Source organism: Eutrigla gurnardus (genome assembly GCF_963514095.1).
Source record: "Eutrigla gurnardus genome assembly, chromosome: 17".
NCBI lineage: Eukaryota > Metazoa > Chordata > Actinopteri > Perciformes > Triglidae > Eutrigla > Eutrigla gurnardus.
In genome coordinates, this window is record NC_139928.1 from 15,324,997 (window position 1) to 15,351,786 (window position 26,790).

General features: G+C 41.5%; 1 protein-coding gene across 7 annotated transcripts; it reads right to left on the reverse strand.

Moving 5' to 3' along the window:
* ubap2l (ubiquitin associated protein 2-like) lies at positions 1–26,254 on the reverse strand. Of its 7 annotated transcripts, none has more exons than XM_084032393.1 (30): positions 26,115–26,254; positions 24,596–24,733; positions 23,687–23,764; positions 20,975–21,085; positions 19,829–20,003; positions 19,137–19,238; positions 18,976–19,021; positions 16,127–16,171; positions 15,198–15,304; positions 14,818–14,877; positions 14,645–14,697; positions 14,189–14,274; positions 13,052–13,232; positions 12,650–12,848; positions 11,901–12,226; positions 11,501–11,670; positions 11,138–11,258; positions 10,518–10,557; positions 10,213–10,399; positions 9,900–9,966; positions 9,317–9,644; positions 7,283–7,371; positions 7,116–7,169; positions 6,932–7,013; positions 6,209–6,426; positions 5,165–5,270; positions 3,802–3,927; positions 1,945–2,012; positions 1,621–1,815; positions 1–1,455 (listed from the first exon to the last, which is right to left on the reverse strand). In XM_084032393.1, exons 2-30 carry the CDS (start codon positions 24,689–24,691, stop codon positions 1,360–1,362), a joined length of 3,612 nt encoding a protein of 1,203 aa, XP_083888519.1. In that variant the 5' UTR covers positions 24,692–24,733; positions 26,115–26,254; the 3' UTR covers positions 1–1,359. The 7 variants fall into 7 exon arrangements, with proteins under 7 accessions (XP_083888519.1, XP_083888520.1, XP_083888518.1 ...); XM_084032394.1 differs by lacking the exon at positions 26,115–26,254 and adding an exon at positions 25,936–26,108 and having other exon boundaries at positions 11,138–11,228; XM_084032392.1 differs by lacking the exon at positions 26,115–26,254 and adding an exon at positions 25,936–26,108.
* Between the last annotated feature and the right edge of the window lie 536 nt (positions 26,255–26,790).

Below are 26,790 nucleotides of genomic sequence, written 5' to 3' on the forward strand. Positions count from 1 at the left end.
TAGTTTCTTAAAAGACATTCACATCCAAAATGATGAAAAATGTCCTTTTCTTGTTTATTTACTTAATATTTATATATTTTTACAAAAAGGAAAAAAAAATGAAACAAAAAGCTAACAAGTCTTCAAGGATTTGAGACGGTAAAGGAGAAAGCCATCGAACAAACAAGAACTACAGTACTTGTGTTTTTTTTTTATATATGTACAAGACAAGTTTATCCATTTAAATTGTTTTTAAAACGCACAGTACAAAAAGAAAAAATAAATCACTGACAAAAAAAAAAAACCCATAGTACAACTTTGTCCATCAGTATTCAATGCTGCAGGTTTCCTTACAATGGGAGACAGGTGGTGGAGCAGGGAGGAGGTGGGGGGGTCAAAAAGAAGCGAAAAACTAAATAAAACACACTGGAAGGCAGATTGGGTGTGTATTGGCCTTGGAAATCATTCAACATCTCTTGCGGAATAGGTGGGGTTTTATGCAACATATTTATAATTCATGGGAACAGTTACTGTACAAGTGTTGGATAATGAAAAATTCTGTGCTAGGCAAAAAACAAAGCACAGTACACAACCACAGCCCCCCCCCACCCCCCCTCGTGTGTACAAACATGCACGCAGTCACATGACAAACACACTTTCCTCACAGTCCAAGCCAGTGAGCTCGCTTATATGTCTTTATATATAATATATCTATATTTGGTAAAAAATAAACTTCACAACTCTACCAATTTAGAGAATTGTTTCTTCAAACTTAAAATGACGTTAAAAAAAAAAAACATTCAACAGCAATTAAGCAAATTATTTGTGTTTGGGTATTTTGTGCAGGAGGGTAAAGTTTCCACCACAATTACGGAGTGGGGGAGTTGAGGGTGAGAAATACAAAACCAGCCTGTCCCCCCACCTTCAGATATTACTTCATTCCTCCCCATCTGCAAGAACAAAGTGGGAGGGCGAAGACGGAAACAAACAGACCATACAGGAAACGTTCATTCTTTTAGAAAACAGTTCTATGTTACATACAAGTCAAAGAAAAGGGGCTGGGGAATTAACACAATACAAATTCCCAACACGCAATATTTCACCTCTTGACGGTGTATTTCTATAACCATTTAGCTCCGATGTCCCCTCTCTAAGCCCCTTCGGTCCCTCCCACTCATCCACGCATCATTACGGTGCTGGTTCTCTCGGCACAGCACCTCCTCTGACCGCAGTCAGAGCTGCAGGAGTGCTGGGCCAAGAGACTGGGGAGGGAACCTCTGCAGGAGGAAGAGGGAGTTTATATGTGGAGACTGTTTGCGGAAGGAGTGATGAGACCCCCTGTTGCTTCTGTCAACAGCGTGGGGACCCTCAAAGTGGATGTTAGTTTGCCCCCCAGCTGTAGCTGTTGTATGCCGACTTGTTGATCTGAGACTTCTGCTGAATGGAGGCGTTCTGGCTGCGCTGTCCAGTGCCGCTCTGTGAGAGAGGACAGAGATTATGTGAGCTGTATGTTTACTCCATGCGTTCTCAAATATTGTGTAGTAGTGACATGATGAGCCTATAAACACTTATTAATCTACAAAAAGGACAATTTTAATCATTTTAAACCAACAGATGGAGACAAACGAACATGTACACTACCTGTCCATCCTGCTGCAGGTGGTGGTGCAGAATCTGAGAGTGGGGTTGTTGGTGTGGTGCGAGGATGTGCATGAAGGGGGCAGGGGCGTAGCCAGCAGCAGCTGGGGAATTGATGGGACCCCCGCTCCCGAGAGCCGAGGGCAGGCTGAACGAAGCTGCTGGCGTGCCGGCATGGAAACCCTGCTTCTCAAATGACTGCAGGAGGAAGTAACAAAAAAATAAAAATAAACAGACATGGCATTTTTGCTTGATTCAAGCTGCACGGCGGGGGTTAAAATAAAAGTCCCCTCCTGCAAATATGAAATATTTATGATCTTTAATTACCTGCGTCTTTGTGTAAACAGACCCTGAAATATCTGGTACCCCTGTGTTGCTTGATGTCACAGAGACTCCTTCAGAGACAAAAGGAGATGAGACATAAAATTAGTCCAAAAACTGGGCATGTTAAGGGAACTTGAGAAACAACCATGAAAAAAAATATGCTTTATTTACAACAAGCAGAATTACACTAGTAGGTGTGCCAACAACAGTAACGCCAATATGTATAATTCTATGCACACTTTCTAGGTTTGTGCAAACACTTTCTCCAATTCAAGCAGTTCATAAAAAAAATGTCATAAAAAAAAAAAAGAATCCTGGGAAATTGTATGAACATCTATGTCAGCGCAAGTTCATAGATGATTGGAGTAGAATTTCCCTTTAGTGAGGACAGCAGAGGAGATGTAAAGGAATGAAATGAAGAAGAAGAAGAAGAAGAAGAAGAAGAAGAAGGAGGAGGTGAGAAAAAATGGTGTAGCAGCATATCAGTTACAGTCAGTCACAGTGGTTAAAAGTCTGACTGTATGCAGTGGCTCAACTGTTGTTCTGGCACACACTTACCCCCCATATCGCCATAGAGACGCAGAACAACAAGAAGGTCACTGGCTAGGACAGACTGTTATAGTGACATTTATAATATCAAAATATTGGTGCCTCCAAGTCACTAAATTGTAGGATTCATTTCATAAATCATCATATGAAGACAAGACAGTTACGCAAAGAGCCACAACGGTAATGTGAAAGTTGGCATCTGAAGCCATGTCACTGCTAGAAAACAGCAGCAAGTTGGAACATATTAAAAAGGAGCGTGGTTTGAGTCATTTTACAAGCCGCATCACTGATGTCTTTTCAAAGTATTGGAGCCTTAAATGCCCATCAAGAGAGAGACGCATTAGATAGCATTCGATTCATCCTGCGCTGAAAGTCCAAAAAACAAAAACAATGGAAATCACCGGAGATCGCTTCTGCAAGGTACTGTGCAATAGATCTTATAAGCTGTCGTAAACATAAATATTTCCCCCTCATGCCATCACTGTGTAGTAAGTGGTCAAAAGGGTGCCATTTCATTCATCGTGTTGCTTGGGTAACACATTTTAAACCAATACAATATGTCACAGAAATACAACAATACAGACTCCAAAGATTACGGCAGGAATACTGATGATCAAACCCTCTAGCACCATTCACAAGGAGCCCGTGTCTTTATTCAGGCACCAGTCTGTGTAAACAACAGGAGCATCAGAATTGTGCAGTGTGAAGTGAGGCTACTGCTGCAGCCACTTGAAAAGCTTTTCACACACTCGTCCCCCACTCCATATAGCACAGCATTATTTTACAATATAGACAGACATTCGGTTGCCCTCTCTCTCTCTTGGATTGGCCTACTTCACCCACATGACGGTGAACGCGATACTCTGGAGATGGACGTACCAGCGATGACAAAATGAGTGAAGAGCAAGCAACATAGAGGGAAAATGGGAAGCATCAACCCGAGCAACTCATGAGTTTACGGCAGCCATAGAACTTGTGACCTGCCACATTTTTTTTTACTCTAAATCTGGCAATTACGCACCATGAATGTCTTAAGTATATATTAAAAAATTGGATTGATGATGAGTTGCTCTGGAGGAGAACAGGAAACGGACAGAATGGCGGACAAGGCTAGTAAGAGAGGCAGGCTGCATTGGACTGTCTACAAGCGGATGTAGCGTGACGGGTCTTCCCACAGACACGGCTCATCAGCGATGAGGCAAAGGAACGAGAGCAAAGAGTGGGAGAAGGATGGTGGACGACACAAGGAGGAAGACGGGAGGGACAGGGATTTTTTCTCTTTGCTTTATTTTGGCATGTGGCGGCACTCACCGACTCCAGGCCCGGTGACGGAGCTGGCTGGCTTGTTTTGTGCAGAAGCGGTAGCGGCCACGGCAGTGCCGTATCCGCCCTTACAGAAATCCCCACTCCCTGAAGCCTGGCCCACATCCTCATAGCCTGCAACAGTCAGACACACAGCCGCAGCCCACAGCGTTAGACACACCAGGCAGGGGAAGCAGACCTGCCTCAAATAGCATTCGCAAATAACTTGTAGCGTTTGTTTGAAACCGTGTACCGCATGGACAGGTTTTACCAAATTGTGACAATACAAATAGCGTCAAGTCCTCTAGGAAACACTAAATTATCTCAACTTTGACGCCAAATGTATTCTCCCGTGTGGCAAAGTCTGACCATCCAGTACAACAAGCAGGTCAAAAACAACACCAACATCATTTGCAAATAATATTTGAATCAAGTCTGAGGGGAGGAGGTGAGGGGGCAGGCAGGGTGTGTGTTGGGAGGGGGGAGGGTGGGGGTTGGAGAGTGAGCTTGAGTTGGGTGATGGCAGAAAGCAGCAGATGGTGCAGCTTAGAACGAATAGGTTTCGCACACGTTGTGACCAAAGGTGGATATCGAGTGATGAGTTAAAGTATAAAGAAATAAAGTAACAATATACACCAAAAAGAAAGGAGTAGATACCAGAAGGCCGCTAGGAAAATGTGTAACTGCTGAAAGAAAATAGGCTAAGAAATATGGGAGGATGATCCATTTATTAATGTGTGAAAGATGAATGTGTGCGCAGGAGATGGGGTGGAAGGTGAAGCCTTGGGGCAAACTCCATAGCAAAGCAAGCTATGGAAGACAGCAGGAGACCGATAGTCTAACCCCCTTGTTAATAAACTGGTATAGCCACTGTTCAAGCCCATCTTCCCATCCAGTTTAAATGGCAGCCCCATATATTTAAATCACAAGAAACCGTAACAAAAGAGACATGTTCTTCCCATCATATAACAGCTGAATTATTGAGACATGTTCGCCATGTTTACCGGCAATGAAAACTGGGTACCATGTGCAGATGAATTTTCCAATCATCTGGGACAACTAAAACGCAACATTAATCAAGTACAATCCCAAGACATTTGGATTAACTTTGAGGTCAACAGTTCAAGTGAGAATCCACAGACAACGATGCATTATAAGCCGTTAACAACTGCCTTGAAGAAAGCGGAAGTCTTTACACAAGCATCAGGTTTATGCTTGTAGATGCTGCAGAGCTCAAACGAAACATACACTCCACACCGATGAGAAATAAATGGGAAAACGGCACAAAGTTACTGGTATGCAAGTATATACAGCGGACAGGATCTGCATGACCCCTCTAAACATGCCGCTTCAGTATCATTTAGTGCCTCACCAGTGCTGTATCCATGGGAACCATAGCCACTAGCCTGCTGGAAGGGTGTGGCTGATGCATTGACGCCGACATTCACACCGTGCTGCTTTGACGAGGTAGGAGCCACCTGGACCAAAAAAAAAAACACGGCATGTCATCAAGTCAGCAAGCGGTAACCCAACCAGTGGGTGCCTCTCTGGGTGCTCATGCGTGGCGTTGAGAAGCGACCGGCTCTGGTTCAGCTTGGAAAGTGAAAGTGGCTCGCAGGTCTGGCCGTGTCAGCTTGCAGCACCCTCCGCCCACATAGCGGCGCTTCCTGGGGCTGTGGATTTAGTGCTTGCTGTGGCCTCTCTCTCCCTGCGAGGAGTGACAGAGCCTCCTATTCCCAGCACAACACTAACCAGGGCGGACTGTCCTCAGTGTGCGATCTGCAGCAATGTAGGCAACCCACCTGACCCATCTCAAAATACGGAACAGTCTCTTTACACTTAAGTTAAAGTCCTGCATTCAAAATGTACAAGATGGTTGGCATTAAAATATAATTTAAGTACCAAAAATAAAAGTATACTTATTGCAGAATGGGCAATTTCAAATAATACATTTAAGGTAGGAAGGTCACTGGATTATAACTATTAATGCATTCATCACTTTAATGGTGCAGCTCGTAAAGGTGGACCCAACTACTTTATGAACTTAAATATTCCATGTAATAAATCCAATTGTGTATAAGTTGATTTATAATTTGTATAAGAAAATCTGAATCTGCAAGGTAGACCAACAGATTAATCCATTAAACTTTAAAACATTTTCTTCATGAATCCCTAGAGAATCCAACGTCCACCCACCATAATTTCACAAAATCCTGTGTGGAACATCGTTACCTCTTACATTCATGCACATATCAAATTATTTGCTAGCCTACTCATCCTCATGGCATTATAAGTCTGTTTTATAAGAGAAGATATCAAAAGTAATGATACAAAAATACAAAACTCAGGGTGGGATCAGGACTATAACATCATCCAACAAGTCAGCTAGCCTGTAGAGACTTGGAATTGTTCTCACCGGAAACACAGCAGGTCCGTACTGGAAGGTATTGGGCAGGCCCGGCATGCCAGTGTAGTATGGGAGGCTCGTGTAGCTGTAGCCAGGTGGCAGTGCAGGGTTGAGGAAGGGCTGCTGTGTGGTGTGATGCGTCTGAGTCTGGTTCTGTTGTGTCTGAGCTAACGTGGTGGCTGGAGAAGGGGATGATGCATCAGCTCGACCAAACTTTGATAAGTCACCTGCAAAAACGGGGAACGGTACGATAGGACACAGTGGGAAGTTACTAAAACAATAAAAACAAGGCACATAAAGAAAAAGGAAATTCCTAAATTTGTGGCTCAATGTTGTGCCATGTCTGATAGAGGGCAGTGGGATAATTATTTAACATTTTTGGTAATAATTAGCTTATATTGTTCCTTCACAACATTCAACATCCTATCTTTTTTAAAAAGGTAGGCGTTGGGAACCATTATCATTTAAATCAATACCCAATGGTACATTTATGGTTACTTAACTCTCTGTAACAACAAAAATATAATTTCAGTTGTAGGAATATGTCCAAACGTCTCAATCTCATTGATATTCATTTCCAACATTTTGTTATATACTTGGAATATTTTACACACCACACAATATAAAACCCCTCCATGCCTCCCTACAAACTCTAGCTTCTTCAACATTCAGCTAAATACTGAATGGACACAGTAACCTCAACCTTTAACAAACAATGGTTAGATGACTCACCAGAATAAGGGTTGTTCGCCAGGCTGCCGTCTCTGCCGGTCAGTGCTGTTGTGGGAGTTGCAAAAGGGATGCTGTAATAATCCTGAAGAGAGAAAATATTTTTGGTAAAACAAATGGAAGTACAACTTGTGCATAATAGTCGTTATTACTCGTATTGAAGAGCTTTCATAAAAACAAAACTCACCAGCGGTATTCTCGTCTGCAGCATCTGTAGGTCATCGTAGCCGTACACCTGAGGCTGAGATGAAGCATGTGTCAGAGATCAGTGTTACTATATCAGTTACATAATAAACTCTAGTAAACAAAGGTAAAGCTCAGACCGTACAAAGAGTGATCCTTGCAGCAACTTACAGGGTAGGCGTGCAGTAGTCCAGGGGCCATGATGTATGGGTTGGGCAGCAGAGGGGGCACTCCAGGTGGCAGGTTTGGAGGTGCTTTCCCTGTATGAACAAACATGAAAACTGCATTTATTTTCCCACAAAATTAACAATTAACCAATTATCTTGGTTTTAAATTACATTAAAAAAAAGAATATACCTTTCATGAACATATAAATGTCTACATGATGTTCCATAACATCATATTTTACATTTAATAGCAGCAGTTCCTGTTTTAGTGCGTGTTTACAATAAGGGTGGAACAAAATATTGATACGGGAATATATTTTATGACTTCCTCTTGTGATACATTATCAATATACTGGAGTCATGTTGGGATGGCTGAAAAGAAACTAGTTAGCTCCGCTAGTGGCTTTACCCCAGAGATCGAGTGGCTGCTGCATGCCCATAACGTTGTGGGCCGAGGAGAATCAAACTCTTGGTGCCATAAACACATTACTGCCGTTTGTTTTCTCAGTTACGGCCCTTTGGCTTTCAACTGGGCAAATTGTCATCACAGTGACAGCTGGACCGTGAGATTCACTCATGGTTCTTTCAATAAAGATGAATTAAAATGCTTAACTGACATGTATAAACTGACACAGCCTGCCATTTGTTAAATTTAGAGTCACGGTCTTTCTTGCTGGTATTGCTCTCACCAAATCTTCCGCTATTTAGGCTGATTTTTAACTCTACTTGGTAACCATAGAAACCGCTCGCCATTTCCTCTATTCAACGTCCGAAACAGACATCTGGTTTCACCTTTAATAACATGATTAAAATGAACCACAATGCTGTGAAGAAATACATTATTCCTCTCGCTCTTTGTCTTTTAGAGGTATTTTTCTTCAGTTACACAGATATCATGATCTTAAGTGAATGACTTGCAATGTATTAAGTAGCGCAGAATTGCTGTAATGTTATACCGTCGTTACAGTAGGCAATGTATCGTTATATTATCGTGAATTACTCTGCGATTCACACCCCTAAATTTCCAATGCCGACTGTTAAAAGTGCAATTTAGGTAAAGATTCATTCATGTGTTTGTTCATTAAGCCCATAAACGTCTGTGAGGCATAAAAAAATAAAAATAAACACAAAAAGGGAAATGAAGCTCCCTCAGTGGACTTTTTAATTCACGTTTTCTTTTTATGGCAACCACTGTGGACGACTCTCCACTGTCTACTAGGCAGGAGACAACTTATATCAGTATTTTCAGTGTGAAATAAACTACAGAAACAAAGCAGGGCTGCACAATCAATCCATCCCAAGCAAGCAAGTTATTCACAGATACAATCTCATTTGTAAATGAAGATTATTCGACCAGATTTCAATTAACAGGTGCTCCATCAAACCTACTGCTAGAAAATTTCTCGCTGAGCTGCTCTGGTGAATGACTGCAATACATCACGCGATAAGATTTCTTTTATTCCGCTCTTCCTGCCATGGCACAGCTTAAGTGTTTGTGCTTCAACAAGCGGAGTAAGTTCAGTCGGAAGAATGGAAACCCTGGCAGTGACTGAGGAAATGGAAACCAAATTATCCAGCCATGATTCTGACAGAAACATCGTGCTTGTATCGACTAAGAGGGTCACATTCCGTTATAGGTTTTTGAATTACAAAGCACTTACGTCCCAAGCAACCTTTTGTCATTTGCACAAAACTGTGCAAAATGAGATATTGAATAACAGTATTAACAACAGACATGCTCTGCTCCGCAGCTCCAAATGGCAAACCATGGATGAAAACCAACTACGCATATATAATCCTGACAGCCCATTGAACCAGCAAGTTATTCACAACTGTGAAATCCTGACACCAAATTACCACCAGGCTACACTTTACTCACTGGTAATGCTTCCTGTAGATTGACATCATGTCAGACAACGTGGCAGCAAAGGCAAATACTAATTCAGCAAACTCACAATACAAGATTTGGGTGTAAAACTGTCACTGTGTGATATCAAACTGTTTTTTTTTCATGTTTTTGCTTCTGTTTATGTCTTACCTGAGGATGCTGCAGAGCCACGTGAGGATGAGGAAGTAGCTGAAGAAGGAATGGCCGAGACTGCTGAGGAGATTGAAGCAGCTGCTGCTGCTGCTGCAGCTGGGCCACCCATGGAGGCAGTGTTGTGGCCCATGGCCAGACTGCTGACGGGGCCCATGCCAGAGGGAGCTGAAACTGTCGCAGACCCCACAGAGGATGCCTGAGGGGCCCCTAGTGACACCTGCGCAGCAGCCACCGAGCAAGAGGAGGGGACCGATGACGGCACAGCTGACACGGAGGAAGGGAAGGAGGAGGAATGCAAGCTTGAGTCACCGTCTACGCCGGGATGCTGTAGAGACGGAGGGAAGATGATGAAAAGATACCATTAGGATTGATGACATTATATTTCCATTAGAGTGGATGGACATCTAATGTGTCCATCTGCCACCACAGGAAATGCAGCTTTGAAAATGCTCAGAGATGGATGGAGATGCACTGTCCTGCATATACATGTACACATGGTCTCTGTCTAGAATCAAGAATCATAAAAAAGGCCATCATGGTAGGTTCTGATATAAATCCAGGAATATATGGAACAACTCACCATTAGGCTCGAGTTGGATGTCCGGACTGAAGATTGAGCAAGGCTGTTCTGTTGTGATGGGTGAGAGCTGTAAAAAATAAAATAAAAAAGGAACATTCAGAACATTTCCAAATCGCATCAACTTCCGTCTTGCACCGCTCCAGTTTTGCAAACTTCATTGCGCCTACACATGCAAAGCGTGGGACCGGGGGGAAAAAAATCACATTACAGGGTTTGACATTAAGCTTTTTCAGACACTTGCCCTTTGAGTCGTCATAACTTGATACTAGTTAGATTCTACGTTATTATGAGTGTAAATTTAGCAGCATCTCACTTGTTGTGCTGAGGAGGGGGCATGGTGCTTGGAGGCAGGTCTTCACTGTGCCCCAGACCGCTGAGGGAGGTCTGATTGGATGTAGTCAACATGGAGGCAGAACTACTGTCAGCCAAAGAGCCCATGCTGGACACAGGCGTGACCAAATCAGACACTGGCTTGACCGATACTGCAGAGCCTGCTGCAGCTGGAGAGAGAGAGGGACAAAGAGAAAGAGCTTTCTGGAATAAATTCCAACCCAAAGCGATCAGGAAAAATGTCAACAATGCTTTTAAGGAAAAAAAGCTCTGTGAATAGACACTTACCTTCCCCAGATTGTGTTGTTTGCATTGAACTGAAGCCATTCTGTAAAACCAACAATGAAGGTGAGCTCACTGGTTTCTATGGAAACAGGCCATTCTTAAGAAGCTGAAGGATGTTGGGCTTTTAGAAACAGTCAAGTCAGAAGCTTGTTTGCTATGCAGAGCATTTCAAGTATAGGTCAAGTTTGAAACCAGTACAATGACCACAATAAAACAAGATAACTGGAACAATGAGGGCATAGAGTAACATTCCTTTATTAGAAACACCAGCTCCCGTCGTCATTTTTAACACTCGAGTTCAGGTAATGAAATCTATAGGATTTATTTAGTTATTTATTTTTACAATAATGAGTCTCAAGGTTTACAAACCTATGACTTTGCTTGATGGATTTTTGTTGGGGCTGTGTATTTAAGTTTTTAACCAGACAGTCTTAACAGACATTTACATGAGGAGTGTCCACATTGAACAAAAAAGCCCTTTCAATCATCACTAGTGCCCCAAAAGACCAAGGTGGGGGTTAAGCAAGTTGTCCACACAAGCCACTTCTAGTGATTCTAATGTAACACAACACCATATCAAATGTTTTACCAGTTTAAATGAAAACGGAAAGCTTTGGCCTTACCTTGGGCTGCATGTCCTTCTGAGGGGAGGAGGAGACCGAGGGTGGGTAGCGCCGAGTCTGGGACGCTCTCTGATCGTACATGTCCATCTGACTGGAGTTGGAGAGAGCTGGAGTTGACTCACTGCAGATTGTAATGGCATCGACAAGATCGTGTTCTTAGAGAACAACAAGCGGTTCTGATGCGAAATTTTTATAAATCACAACTTAAAGCACTTTTAAAAAACTAACTTAATTTAAGTTAAAATTAATTTATCATCACAGCCGAGTACTAGCACTCGTAAATGCATCACAAAAAAGGTCTACATTTGAACTTTAGCTTCATATTTAAGAAAACGCACTAAATTGTATTTTGGGTGTACCAACCTGCTGGGGCTTGTATAAAGACTGTTCTGAACCTGGTTGGCTGTTGTTGTGGCGGGGTTCGAATCGTACTCGGGCAGAACTGGTTCAGAGCCAAATTGCAGCGCTCCAAACTGAAGATTTAGGCCTGAAATGTCTGTTGACCCAGGCATCTCTACTGCCATTGCAGGAATCTGAGGACGGTGAAGAGCATTTTAAGACACAAATGAGTCTCGTCCATGGATGGTTTCTACCATCTCAAGACCGGGAGTTTGTATTCGTACACACGACTTGCGATCATCCATGAAATGTGCTATTATAATTAACATGGAGAATTTCTTATTCTTTCCTCGCTCAAAAAAAAGAGAAGAAAAGATCTAATCATCACATTTAAAATATGCTGTCATTTGAATTCAGTCGTTACCTTTGTTGTAATGGAGGCCCTCTTTTTCTGCTGTTTAAGTTTGTGTTGCTGCAAAGGCAGTGGACTCAAACCCTGGGTATCTGAGGAACTTGGGGAAACTTGCTGACCTAGAGAAGGGACTGCCATTTTGGGAAGGGAGGAAGCAGGCGGAGGCACCGCATGCTGTGAGGATGTTTGTTGGGGTAAGGAAGAAGACGAGGAGGAAGGAGGCAGGCCTTTGTCCTGCAGGAAAACATCCAACATGGACGAGGTTGAGGTGGCGGCGTGATATGGCTGCCGCTTCGTAAAGGGCGTATGGACCGCTGACTCTGCCTGAGTCTTCATATCTGGAAAATGGAAAAACTCAAATTACTACCTTGTGATTGTAAGCCTCCGCCAACCAGTCAAGTTAAAGTTCACATTCATTCCCATCCAAAATGTAATCAATTCATTTTTTTATCGTATTATTTTATCATAACAATTATTAAGTTATGGCCAAAAATTGACCTTAACCTTTTACCACTCAATTCTAAATAGTTAATCCTTGAGTCCAGGTGCACATTTGAGCTTAATTTGAATAAATTCCCTTAAGGAGTCTACAGGAATACACCAGACAAACAACTCAAAAAACAAACAACACAGTCATTGCCAGCGCAGAGGCATACAAATTAAAGTTAGAAACCCTGAGACTGTGGATTGTGTTAAATTGAACACAAAATGTCTATGTCATATGTCAGGGAGATTAGGGCTGCAGTAGGATGTCATCTCACCATATTGTCCCAGTGAGGTGGCACTAGTGTCCCAGGATGAAGGTGTTGTGTTGGGAGGTCCAGCCTGGGAGTGCTGGGCTGCCAGCTGGGCCAGTGCCTGGGCTGTTTTATACTGCTCCAGGAACTGAGAACCAGTGGTCCCTGTACTAGCTCCTTTAGGATCCCCCACATCCCCGAAACCCTTGCTCAACATGCTGACCTGCAATTTTGGCAGATTATGACAGTTACCACAGGAATAAAAAAACAACAACATTGGTGCTAGGATGTAGTTACGACATGTCAAAGAGCTTATCGTTTCCTGTGTGGCTAGGAAGTGGTTGAGGTATAAAGGAGGTACAAATCACTTGCATTAGAAAGTAAAATCTAAGAGCCAGGATGTATATATTCACATCATTTACTCACCATGCTGTGCTGGGTGTATGGGGTGCTGGAAGATGTTTGGGAGAGTGGCACCCCTTGCTTGGAGTTGCTAAAAACCAGTGACTGGGACAAGGAGGGGGGCTGGGTGGCCTCCATGGGGGGGTTTTCTGTCTCCGAAGAAGAGGATGGGGGAGTCTTCCCCAGGAGCACTGCAAGGTCAATCCTACAGCAAGGTGGAAATATTCATAATAAGATATTTAAAATGTGATGAGTAAGCCGAGCCTTTATTCTCACTACAACTACTCCCAATAGGGGCTGCAACTACTCTACTTATCAAATAATATGCAGATTATTTTCCTCAATTAAATGGATAGTTTGGGTGTTTTGACATGGGGTTGTATAAGGTATTTATCCATAGTGAATTACCTATATTAGATGACGGAGGGCATGTAACCAGTTAGGAGAACAGACAGGAGTAGCAGCACGAGAGCAGAGTATAGTACTGCTGTGGATGGGGATAGCAGCAAAATGTATTTTAGCCACATAAAAGAAAGGCTCACCTAAAAAAAAGTCAGTATCTATATTTCCACTGCTTTATCTTGCCGTTAGACAGCGCTTTCCCACGAGGAACTGAACCTTATCTGTGCTCTCTTCAAAGCCATAAGACTCAATTTTTCACTAGTGTAGATAAGTTACACTTTCAGTTCAGCTCTTCATCGAAGAATATTCTGAAAATAGTGTACACTTAAACCGATATTGAGGGGTTTTTTTTTTTAGGTGAGCCTGCTGAGGTGGCTAAATTACGTTTTTGCTGCTGTTCCCATCCACAGCAGGACATACAGATATACTACAGATATTTATGCAGGCCTACTTCAAAACACCCTAATTATCACTTTAACTGTGAATTCTATAGAACATCAGAAAATAGTAAAAGGAATGCCATCATAATTCCCCAAGGTGATGTCTTCATAATACTGTTGCCCCCCAACTAACAGTGCGAAACATAATATTCAGTTAATGATAGTCCAAGACGAGGGAAAACAGGAAATTATTTAGAAGCCGGGGCCATTCAATGTTTTGACATTGACTAACTCGACAGTGAAACTAATCAAAAGGTATTATCCTTGACTATTTCCTGGAAAGCATGAGTGGAGCTAATAAAGAGCACAAGTGACGCACCTCTGTCCTTTGGTGATGGTAACATTCTCTTGAGGCAGAGGGACTGATGCCACACTGGAAGCTGTGAATATCTTGGTCTCTGAAAGCTGCAGAAGAAGAGAAATTAGAAGATGAACGTTGCTATAGTTGGGAGAACAAAAGGATGACAATTTGCAGTTGTATGCCTCTGCCAACCAGTCAAGTTGCAGTTTACATCCACTTCTATCCAAAATGTCATCACTTCATTATTTTATCCTATTATAGATTTGGTCACAGTGATCTTTGACCACCAAACAATCATCTAATCAGTTTGTCTTTGGTGGAAAAATTTTAAGAAAGCCCCGCCAGGTGTCCTGAGATATCGCATTCACGATGATGGGACTGACAGATGAACAGACATACGTATGACTGGCCGGACAACCAGCCAGTGCTGTCGCTGGAATGCGGAGGCATAAAAATGGAGGCAGCAACACTCACATCCTCATTCCAGTCCTCAGTGCCCCATTCCTCTGTGGCAGTCCTCCAGGCGCCTGTGAGTAAAAGAGAAACGGTATAAAACCAGTCAGTTAGGAAGAGACAGGTTCAGAATAAGGGATGCATAACAACAACAACAACAACACCAACACAGCAACAGAGAAGTGAAGGTTTACCAGGAGCAGAGTCAAACTTGGGCGGGTAATTTGTTCCTTCAGGTGCAGTGTAATCCAACCCTACAAAGACAGAGGGAAGGAGATCAAAGTTGAATATAATGAAAAGAGATAATTCAAGTCAACTGGATGCACAGAGATTAGGCTGTAAAGATCTGAGAGGAATACAATATGTCTGGATTTTGTAAACCGTGTCAATGATTGATGAGGAAAGCTTTAACGCTAAGCATCAAAAAGCGAGTGTCTTTTGACCGTAAGTGAACATTCCTTTCATCTTTACTGCAGGAGATTCGGGATGCCGATTGTTTGGATGGGGAACAGATGTTTCATTGATAAGATTAACTTCTTATTGGAGGGCCACCTTTCCTAACAAATTAACTTACTGGCTCCCTCCTCAAGCTCTGCACTTCCTGTGTTGTTCCAGGTGCTGCCCCCTCCATAGTTTTCTTCTGTCTGGGCTGGCTCAGCATAGTCAGCAGGGTTGAATGTTCTGAGGAAGAAAGCGATAAATGGGTTGAGTTGAGAGTGATTATATGTACAGCTGAAGGGCTGTTAACACTATAAAACAAAAAAAAGGACCCCTTCAACCTCAACTGGATGCCCACACATTAATCTGGGGTCCATTTTTTAACTTACCTTTTACAGGTCAAAGTTTTTGAAAATGTTAGGCAGAAGCAGACCCCAATTCAATTCAAAGCTTCACACCACTAGTGAGCTAGTTGGTTTTGCACCTGCACATTGCACTCTGAGTACTGTGAATAAATCCTCAGCTCTGCTCTTATCATCAACGCTTTTAGATAGGAGAAACACTTTAGAAAGAAGTGACTGGGGTTGGAGCAGGAAAAGGAAATGATGAGACTAAAGTGAATGCATTATGGTCTTTGAGTTTGTACAGCCAAGACATGAAAATAAAAGGACGTTTGAGCATCTAAATGCTGTTTTTGTCGTTATTCAACTCTTTCCTGGTACTACATGTCTTTCATTAATTTATCACAGCCATGCATGCTGGGAAAATTACAGCTGGTGCAACATAGCAACATGATGAAGTACAAGACTTTTCTTTTGAGTCAAGATGTGCCAAGCTGTTTTCATTATTTGTGCAAATCTGGGGGGTGAGGGCATTTACGGCTTGTGTGAAGAGATTTAACATCAAATTTCAGGAAGGTGATATTTTTTTTCATGACCTATTTATAGAATGAGGAGTAATACTTTCTGTTTTGAGGTCTTATATTACAGCATCCTGTTTTATGTCACTCAAAAGTCTCCCTACAGAAAACAAGAACAACAGACACACCAGAGGCGATGCACTCACCTCTCACCTCCTGCAATATCATATCTGGGCCCCTTATCAATCTGGCTTTAGAGGAAAAATAATGGCAACAATTACAAGAAGCACAACAAAGTAAAAGTACAAGACAAAGCTTTTGTTTTTCAGACCACAATCCAGAGCAGCAGCGCAAGCATGATGCCTTTGATCTTCCTGTGCCAGTATTCATAACAAACACTTTATACCACCTGTCAGTCACTCCCCAATGCAAGGCAAGCCAGTGTGCTTTTAGTCATGGTGGGTAAATACACAGTCCAAGAAATCCAAATCATCAGCAGGATACACAATGCAGCCACAAACACCATTGCTAGATGAGAGCAGTAAAGGCAGTTATCTTTCCCTCAATGCAGTTAATGTTAAAACAATATCGAGAACATCAACGACGCCTTCCATCACACAGCTGTATCATCTCAAAGCTATTACTGTGTGAATGAGTCAGTCAGCATCCAGCATCTCCTCCATTGAAAGAAATCTCCATCTTTTAAGTCAACTATTTGTATTTCATCTCACGGTTCTTTTCTTTTAAAGTGGATAAAAGCAAACAAACACTTTGTGATCAACCTTGACCAGCTTTAAATTTAACTTGCTCAATTCAGTTCAGTCTCCAGCAGAGCACAACAACACTTTTACTATAGTCTTTGTAGCTGCAGCTGCGTTCTACAATATCAACCATTTTCAGGGGGTTTGTATACACTAACTTGGAGACAACAAACTGAGACTCCCACCCCTCCCCTTGGTTTCTTTTCTGCAAACTCAAATACAAAGGCAGCCAACAGTTACCCAAATAGGAAGCGTTGTAAATGTGCCAAACAATGCTGTGGTACAAGTTAATACAACTAGCTACCTAATTAATGCATCCATTACACCACACAACTTCTGCAATGGAGGAGGCTGCTATACAACAAGATTGGCAGTGATTTAAGATAAATTCAACATTTTAAAAACCCTGATCTGATTCAACAACGATGAGCCAACACTTTGTATGCACAGACAAAACATCAATATTTTCCAACAAGGCAACACATTCTAAAATAAGAGACAAACGGTGATTATTCTCTTACTCCAAAATTAATATGGGGCAAAACACTGAAGACAGTGTTGTCAAATTGGGGCAGCTTTAAAGACTATTTTCTGCATTGCATTAAATAAAAAAAAATGAATGCATACGAGGTTCTTAGAATCTTGATGGTTTCCACATCTAAAACTATGTTAGTGCCAATGTAGACTTAGAGAATTTTTGATACAGGTATTAGGCAACTAAGAACCAAATAGATCCTCATTCATCCTATTGACCACTGAGTGAGTAAATGTGAGATTCTTGGCACCATCAGGTTTCTGCATCTACAAGCTACTGTTAATTCTTTTTTTTTTATCTGCTATATTTGTCTAATACTACTCATTTAAATTATACACCAACTTTAAAACAAGTCTGTCTGATCAGCTTTTCCATCATTTAATGAGATGTGGTAATTGCTTCCCTTGTAACACCAGTATTCATTTGGTTTGTTCAGGGCATATTTTAAGAAGAATATATGTACATGAGGTGAAGAGTACACAATACCTTAGCATCATATTAAATGTATTAGCACAAGATACCAGTGATACACAAACACACGCACGCAATCAACTGTTATACGCAAACCAAAGTCCATATGTAGATTAAAGCAGCTTCCTTTAAAATGGACATTTCTTTGAAGTCACTGTATTAAACGGACACTGAAGCCACACTGGTAAACCGTGTCTGCTAGAAGCAAGAAGCAAAAGCAATCACAGAACTTGTGTGTGTGGCGTGAAGTGGGTTAATTAACATGAAAACACCTCCCCTAGCACTGCATGCGATTGCAGGTGCGAAGCCCCAGCACTCAGCTCATTTATGACCATTATGAAGAAATAGCATTTTGTAGTGTTGCTTAAGATATTAGAAGTTAATATCTGGGTCCACACGTCACAAAAAAGACTTAAAAATGTATGACATTTTCACGGCATCATGGCAACAAAGCATACAGATAAAACTTAAAGAGGTTGGTTATAGTTATTGTGTGCATTGCACCACAATTAAACCAAATATCTGTGAATTAAACCAAAACTCCTTTGGTTTCATTCAAGTTAAGCCTCTACCTTATGAACTCTGTGTTCAAATATATTTACAGCATGACGACTGTAGCTCGAAGCACACAATCACCACTTTGTACTACTAAGGGTGAAAATGACATTCCGGCTTCTCTTGGGAGGAAGCCACTCAGCCGTTGACGTCATCTAGAGTAAGCCACATCATGCCACATATGCTACTTCAGCAGATCAGGAAGATAAATGATCTTTGGCTTAACACCCAACTGTTTATAGTCAAAGGCAGGAAAAATTGCTATGAAAATTGCAATTTTCCACCATTAAATGAAATAAAATGAAATATGGCAAGAATGTCATCACACTTGAGAAGTACTTTCTCTGTTATGACACCTACAAGTCAAGCTGCCAGTAGTATAAGATGCTCACTCATCACCTGAGATGTTATCAACTACACAGACACAAAAAAAAAAAGATACACACAAGCAAAATACAACTGAATTATACTGCAGCCTCGGGCCAGAGAAGAGAAACACCCATCTGAGTGGGTCTATCAAAATTTCACTCCAAATAAAATGTTTAGACATCATGCACTCTCTGAAGAGAATTATTCTGCCCACGCTGTTCTATCCCATTGGCTGACGTATAGTCTCCCTCCTTTGGATTAAGGCTAAACAATAGGCTGGGGTCCTGCTCTCTGGTGACCATGGCAACAGGTAAAAGTGGAACAAAAGGCCCTCTAGTTTCAAACAACGCAGGTGTTCTCTTACCCCATGCCCTGTGCCGAAAATCTGCCTCCTCGCCGTCCGGCCACTGCTGTGGAGATAAAAGCTTGGTTCAGTATCTTAGCTTGATCGTCAATAACCATGTCTTTAATTAGATAACTTTCATTCACAGACAAGTTTGTCTAAAGAGGACTACAGCCACTTACCGACAGCACCTCTTCCTCTGCCTCTTCCCCTTCGGCCTCGCTCTGCACCCCTTCCCGCTATTCCAGCCTTGCCTCCATCCAAGCCATTCTCCTGACCACGAACTTGAGTCAAGAAGAGAGAACAAATTTAGACACTATAGCGCACGCAGAATGCCAAAAATAATCATAGAATCTAAAATGTGTTACAGCTTAGAGACTGTAAAAAAAACAACAACAAAAAAACAATTATACAATATGCTTTCATGCAGGTGATGTCACATATTGCCATTTTGAAGTCTCCCCATTTTCCTCTTACAGTAATCTTATAGCATCAGTTTCCATGATTGACTGCATCCATTCAAGTCTAGTCACACTGTTCCCAAAGGTTTACAAGATACTGTTTGTGCAAACCAAACACTTTCTACTGCGTCTTCACTTCAAATACCTCCCATTAAGGACCCACTAGAGGACTATTATTTTAAATAACAGACATATTTGACAAATAATTGTGACTCAAAAATTGCAGATCATTTTGGGAGTACTACAGGTCACAGATATATTGTTCGTTTTGATTCATGAAATGTGTCAAAATTCACAGGAGAGAAAATTATATTGTTTTTAAATGCATGTGCATTTTTTCACTTTTGATGGCACCAGTGGTATATTTGATACTTAAAAAAAAGAAGCACAGAATAGGAGTGCTTAAGACTTACACTCTCGTCCCCTGCTGGCTCCACGGCCCTTGCGTGGAGCTCCACCTCGACGACGTGCTACATCTTTATCTCCTCCTTTGTCCCTGTTCTCTTTTGCTTCCTCTCCGGTCTCTGCCTGGCTGGTCTCCTTCTGGCCTGACACCCCTTTCTTCTTCCCCACCATTTCCCAAGACTCCTTAAAAAGAAATAAAGATACCATTACACATAGCTGGACTCATTGACTTTAAACGGTCGTAATTAAGCTTTTCTAGACCGCTTTTTTTTTTTTATTATAAATAAACAGGTTCAGTGGGTATAGCATTGACTTGAGATAATTGACTGATCAGCCAGTGTGCCAACTGGTTATAAAGAAATTGTTCCTGGTGGTCTTTTGCATTATTATGTGGTAGGTCTACATCTGACTACTTCTGAGTCAGCCCCAGATACAGTGACTTAAGACGTGGCAGCAGCTATTTTAAAATCACAAAGTGAAAACAAAAACAAACTCTGATCCTCTTGTCCATAATGTCTCAGTATGCAATATTGAACTAGCTCATTTTAAAGTCTCTTCACTGAACCAGTATCTCGACAATGAAAGAAAGCCGACAAGCTCTTATCAGGTCTGATTAATGTGCTGGCAAGCCGCATTTCCACTCTTTTCTGGTTTCAATTTCCCCTATGCTCTTCTAGTTACATTTATATCAAGGCGTGTATGCAACTATGTGGGCTCATTGACTTCCTCCTTACTGCACTTGTGCTGCAACCATAGCCAACTCATACACTGCATTTTTTAAGAACTGGTCATCATGAAATTATCCGTCCATTACATTTTTTCCCTCTTGTTAAATAATGAAATCAAGACAGGTGCGACAGTAATACATCTGCGAAAGGATTCATTTAATTAATGGGCCAGTGAAAACATACTAGGGGCATGTAGAATTGACATACTGGCAAACGGGGGAAGTACATAAAGTGTTTACAGAGAACTTATTTTTGCACCTTTTTACATAGAACTTTATCTAATCTAGGAAAACCTGCTCCCACCATGTTTATACACTGCTATACCTCGACAGGATCCACTTGTACAGCATAAACTATCACAGATACACAACCTAGCGGGAAACGGATTTCTCCAGAATCTGACCATCACACAAAGCCAATACTCACAGTGTCTGGGCTACCCTCCAGCAAAACGTTGATGGCTCTGTTAACATCCCCGTTGCAATCGTGCAGTGCAATCATAGACTCATCCTGGTCCTTGCCTGTGATGTCAATCAGCTGCAAAAGAAGTGATGAGATACAAAAGGGTGAACCCTGGCCGACACATCTTGTTATGTAGACATATGCAAAACGTATGCATGTGTTAAAAACAAACAAAAACAAAAAAACATTCATCAGTACACTGGATTAGCAATGGAAGCTGGTACTGCTAACCCAGCTGGTAGCAGGCATACTGTTATAGAACAGGGATGCAGCATCTTTGTAACTTCAGTGGCTTAAACACAGTTAATTTTCCATAAAGAAATTACTACACACTACCGAGTATGCAAAAGGTAACCAGTGTTTCCCATACATAGACCAATGTGTGGCGCTGCGCCACAGAATCAACACCGAGCGCCACAAATTCATGTCAGGTTTTTTTTTTTTCTCCAACGCGATTTTGAAATATAAATATCGTTCCGTTCATTCATCTCCCTGCATAGAACTCCGTCTACCTGTCAGTCTCGTTCACACACCCAAGTGTTTCCCATATTGATTTATTTTTGGCGGCCCGCCAGAATATCAATATTGACCACCACATATTGATTTTATTTCTTCTAACCATTTAAAATGGGTAAAATCTAGCCCATCAGCCCCTCCCCCCGCTTTCGCTCCGTCTCCCTCTCTCTCGGACCCGTCTGAACAGCCCCTCCTCTCCATGAACACTCAATGCTCATGCGCAGGAAGGATCGTTTTCCCCGCAGAGAAGACGGCTGGCTGAATTCCTGAATTAAATCAAACTTTGCTACAAGTAGGCTGTGGAGCAGTCACTGTATATATTTTTCAGTTATTTGACACAAAGTAAAGCAATGGAGCCGTTTATATTGTTCAGTTATTTGACAAAAAGTACTCTACAATTCAAATATACAGTGGTGTACCTTATATACAGTGGTATTATTTAATATTTGATTTAAAAAAGGTCCCCCCGGGAGGCTTGCACCTCAAATAGAATCTGATTCTGTGGGAAACACTGATAACCTCCTATCAAAAGGTCCAGATGACCCATTTACAGAACTTTCTGACCTTAGAGTCTCACTTTATTAACTTTGACTTAATCCTTCATCACCTATTAAATGCCAGATTCTGTACAACAACGCGTGAGAGGGGGGGAAAGAAAGAAAGAGCTAGGGGTTCACTTGTAACTAAAACTGATGAGATTCATTTAAAAAGTATAGCAATATCCAGGGTAGCATCTACATTTGTTTTTTTTTTTAAATCTCATAACCACAAAGGAAGAAATAGGCTGAAAAACGCAAATCCCAAAACACCACCATAGACGATTAACATTTTACACAGAGTGGTATATTATTATTAAGGCTGTGAAAATTAAAGCAGTAGATGATTAATTTGTGGAATTACAGCATTCATTTTTTTTTTATGCATTAACGCCGTCGGCTAACTGGATGGGAAGTTCGAGCATAAAAAACAAAAGGTGGAACAATCAATAAATACGCAGTGATTTGCGCACACTGCAGGAAGGAGTTTTCGTTTTTACTGAAGCATTTGAAGCTTAAAGAACGATCTCAACACTCAGCAGCTCCCAGAATGTTGTGTAGAAGCAAAGTTCATGCTCCGGGGGGGTAACAGTCTTATAAAACTACTCCGATACAATGGCCCCCCGATAACACTAAGGCAACATGACGTTAATCTCTCATCATTGAGCCTAATAAGCTGCCAAAGTTGCAACTATAACCTGTGGCACAAACATGTCAAATCATCATTTATCAGCCGTGGCAGTATGCAGCAAACAGACAGCCTAGTGAGTCTCCACCACATCAATTCATTTAGCTGTGAAGTTGTCAGCTGTGTGTCTGCCTGCTAAAATCTGTCAGGGTTTCCACCAATGTATTACAGCCCGAAATAACGCTAGCCAGTGTCGGGAGAGAGCGTGTAAGACGGTGAGTATGTACATTGCAGATGCCGCTTATTTGTTGGTGAATACATGCTACAACTCTTAAAGATCTGTGAGGGAGACAAGTTAAGCTGTTGCCAGTCAACTGATGATTAAAGTGAAGGGAGTTAGCTCCGAAGTTAGCAACAACTCTGGCTGTTCCGGCTCAGGAACACTTGAGGTGGACTGACTTTAAGGTGGTCCATATGTGACCAGCTGCAATTCTGAGTAACTTTTTTATCTTTTATATATTTCTATAACTATTAATATCCCTACCGCAAACTTTGCTCTCTTTGCATCAGGAAAACACAAATTTGAAGGCATTCAAAGTTATTTTATGTAATACTTATTTCTGTTCCCACAACAAAATACAGAGAAATGGGAATGTTTAAGGTACATTTACAAATGGTAATTTAAAAATGGTATCATTTGACAGCCCTAATTATTATATAGAATCTTCCCCTCAATCACAGCCTTCAGATAATGCACTGGAAGCTTTGTCACTGACTTTGTGGTTCCAGGCAAATCAAATATGCAATAATGATTTTATATAATGCAAAATGGTCAAAAACACAACACGCATACACACCCAATGCAAAACACAATATAAGTTATATATACACACCAGAGCACAAACAAAAAGTAGTACTACATTAGCATTTTCCAAAGCAGCAAGAAAAACTATACAAGAAAGCTGACGTAGAACAAAGGGACGTGCATCTGCTCACCTGTTTGACCTTCTCCTCAAAGTCTGCATCATTGTGATCTGAAATCATCTGTGCAAGTCTGATCTGCTCTGCAGTAGCCTATTTCAAGAAGAGCGAACATTCAATATTTGCAACAGAAGCATAATATTTGCAGTCTTGTAAGCAACATCAGAAATGTTTCAAAATGCAAAGCAATGTATGGCAAGTGCTTCCTTTATATAAAAAAAATTAAAATGTAAAATTTCACACACTCATTAATATCCTCTACCAGCATATTTCATCAGGTGTGATGGAGCTTCACCAAACACACAGAGCGGAGCAGAGGACAGATAAGTAACGTGAAGGTAATGCCTGTAGCGTTTACAAACAGGCTCAGTATTTCAAAGACATGCTAACATGAAAACAGAGTCAGTGTCTTTAGCTGAGCTAGGACAGAGAATATTTGATTAAAACAGAGTCAGTGTATTATATTTTCCCCCTCAGTCTTCTCTGTAAAGTTTGCTGAACGTGATGTAGGACCACTTTGTTTTATGTAGAGTGAGCACTGTGCCACACTGTATTTTATTGCCTTTTGGATGGCTGATTTTTCTTCAGCAAAAGGTCAGCAACCAGCTTTAAAAAAGGACAAGTTTTAAGTGCTGGATCTAATTTATACCAATGTAAAGAGTGATTAATTTTGATTTCAAAAAGTGACTACGTAATAAGGCTGTAGCAGGCATCGCCTTTCACAGCCTCTTCGAGAGCATATGTTGAACTACACATTTGGCATTTTGAGTTCCGTGTTGGTGCCTGTACTATGAAACTTTGTATAAACTGTGTGTCTAACACAACAAGGGAACATTTTTTTAATTAACAAATTTGCCTATATTCAACCATGGTGCAAATCATTCTGCATCTGGGCAGTGTGTCAGGTGGTGAGAGTGAGGGTACCTGAGGCCTCTGCTTGTGCTGTGTCTGACTCTGTGTCTGGCCCTGTGTCGGCTCCCAGCTGCCACGGGCTCGGTTCCCGCCCATGGACGTCATCATTTACAGTATATACAAATAACAGTATTTACAAAGGAATAACACCTGAGAAGAGAAAGGTGAGAGAGAAATTACACATCAGTGACCCATTTATGACATAATGTACATGTCTGATACACATGAATACTACTCTAACTGCCTGGTGGCTTACTGCCTAGTGGGGGGTGTTAGCTAGCAATGGTATCAAGAAGACAGCATCAGCTTTGTTCCCAGAGATGGCAGGAAAACGTTGACAAAGGGTGTTTTTCAGGCCCTTTCTAAAGGCAATTTCTAAACCCAAAGCTAGTCGCGGATTTGACCCGGGAAACAAGAGTGCCACGGTACACGGGGTGATGCTGCACTCGAGGCTCACTAGTGTATAACGATATCTTATTTACCTCTTCAGAGCATTATGCAACACTTCCTATATCGGAATAGCCTTGGTGGTGTTTAGTCAAGCTGCATATTAGGGAAACAACAATATATGATCGCGAACCTTTGATAGACAGACCTACACTGTTTGGACGACCAAATGAGAGACACGAGATACAAACACAGTTAACACATCCGACTAACGTCACATCTATGTTCGATAGCAAATGGTTAACCTTGCTCTTGACGGTGACTGCTTAATCTTGCATACGTTACGTAAAATCCCGCTTGGACAAACGTTAACCTCAGCCCACAAACGAGCCTAAAGCCAGGCCCCGTCGAACATATCCAATTCTATTTGCCAGCCACATGGCCGAAATGCTAGCCAACTAGCTAATACTTGAGAGGAAAGCATCCAGCTTAGAAGTCTAGGTGGGCTTCCGCTTCTTACGGCTTCACCTCATGGCGACAACGAGGCTAATTGTTACAGCCGCTAGCTTACCAAATAATTGAGTGCCGATAACAGTCTATACAACGCTAAGTTGTTAGCCTTAGCTGACTTAGCTTTGATAGCCCCAAGTTAATTAGCTAATCAGCTACAAGCAAAGCAGTGAAGCTTTAATGTTCGGCCGAACCCATAACGCCCATGCCACTCCGTTATCTGCTAACGAATGTTAGCCATGCTAATTTAATTAACTAATGTCGTTGGCACAGCTAGGCAACTTGTGCCAGCTAGCTAGGTTCGCAAAATAGCCGCTCCATACACCGCACCACCACTCGACAACATTCTAGCCCCAGTATGTTTCTGCTGACCGGGATCGCAACACAGAAATAACCGAGGCTAAAGGTAGGCCTGCAGGCCTCTAAAATGAAAATAAATAACAGGCAATACTGACCAGAAACCCGGCTCAATATTAGACACCGCTACACAACCGACCGACCAGTGGTCTCGTTGTCGACCTTCTAGCCGGATTTAAGGCAGGGTATAATTCCCGAACCCCAAGTTGATACAACTAAGTTGGGGGAAATATAGCGAACCGACTCGCTCAAACATAAAGCGAGAGACTGAATTTACCTGTTTCTTTTCCACTCTGACACCGCGGAGAGCTGCGTCACGTGGTTTACGCGGCGCTTCGAGGAAACTGGACCCACAACATGTGATCACACACTGAAATAGTTTAATATTATCAGCGGCGGTGATGATGCACAACACAGATAATGCACTTTGGCAATATGAGGGAAATATGTATAACATTTCACTGTTGGAGCCACGCATTTGACAGTATGCGTCATTGAAAAGATTGAGAAAGACTCAGGTTTCATGTGTTATAACAACACAAGAGACATATTAAGTGGTCTTATATATAAATATATGCATATATATATATATATATATTACAACCAAAAGCTGCATATACAATATAATGAAAAGTACATGACAATACATTTACACAAAAATGTATTCCTGAATTGTGCAAATCATTGTGCAAATGTATCCAAATGTGCAACTCTGAAATCCGTATTGAGATAGAGACAGAGTGCTTATTTTAATGCACAAGAGTTAGGTAAATTAAGAAAAATCATTGTGTAAAATAATCCTTAATGTTTGCAATTTTGTAAAAAAAAATTAAACATTAAACATTAAACAAAATTAACATTGTAAAACAGGGGCTTAACAAAGCATACGTGTATTTAAATATCTTACAAATGTAATAATTACTACAGTTAGGTTGTAGGTTTTGTCAATGGTC

Excerpts from the sequence above, each read along its gene's own strand:
- ubap2l (XM_084032393.1), bottom strand. The coding sequence starts at position 24,691 with ATGATGACGTCCATGGGCGGGAACCGAGCCCGTGGCAGCTGGGAGCCG. Across the intron at positions 21,086-23,686 it reads TTGAGGAGAAGGTCAAACAG|CTGATTGACATCACAGGCAA; the intron begins GTGAGCAGATGC and ends CTTCTTTTGCAG. Across the intron at positions 7,014-7,115 it reads TGCAGACGAGAATACCGCTG|GATTATTACAGCATCCCTTT; the intron begins GTGAGTTTTGTT and ends TTCTCTCTTCAG.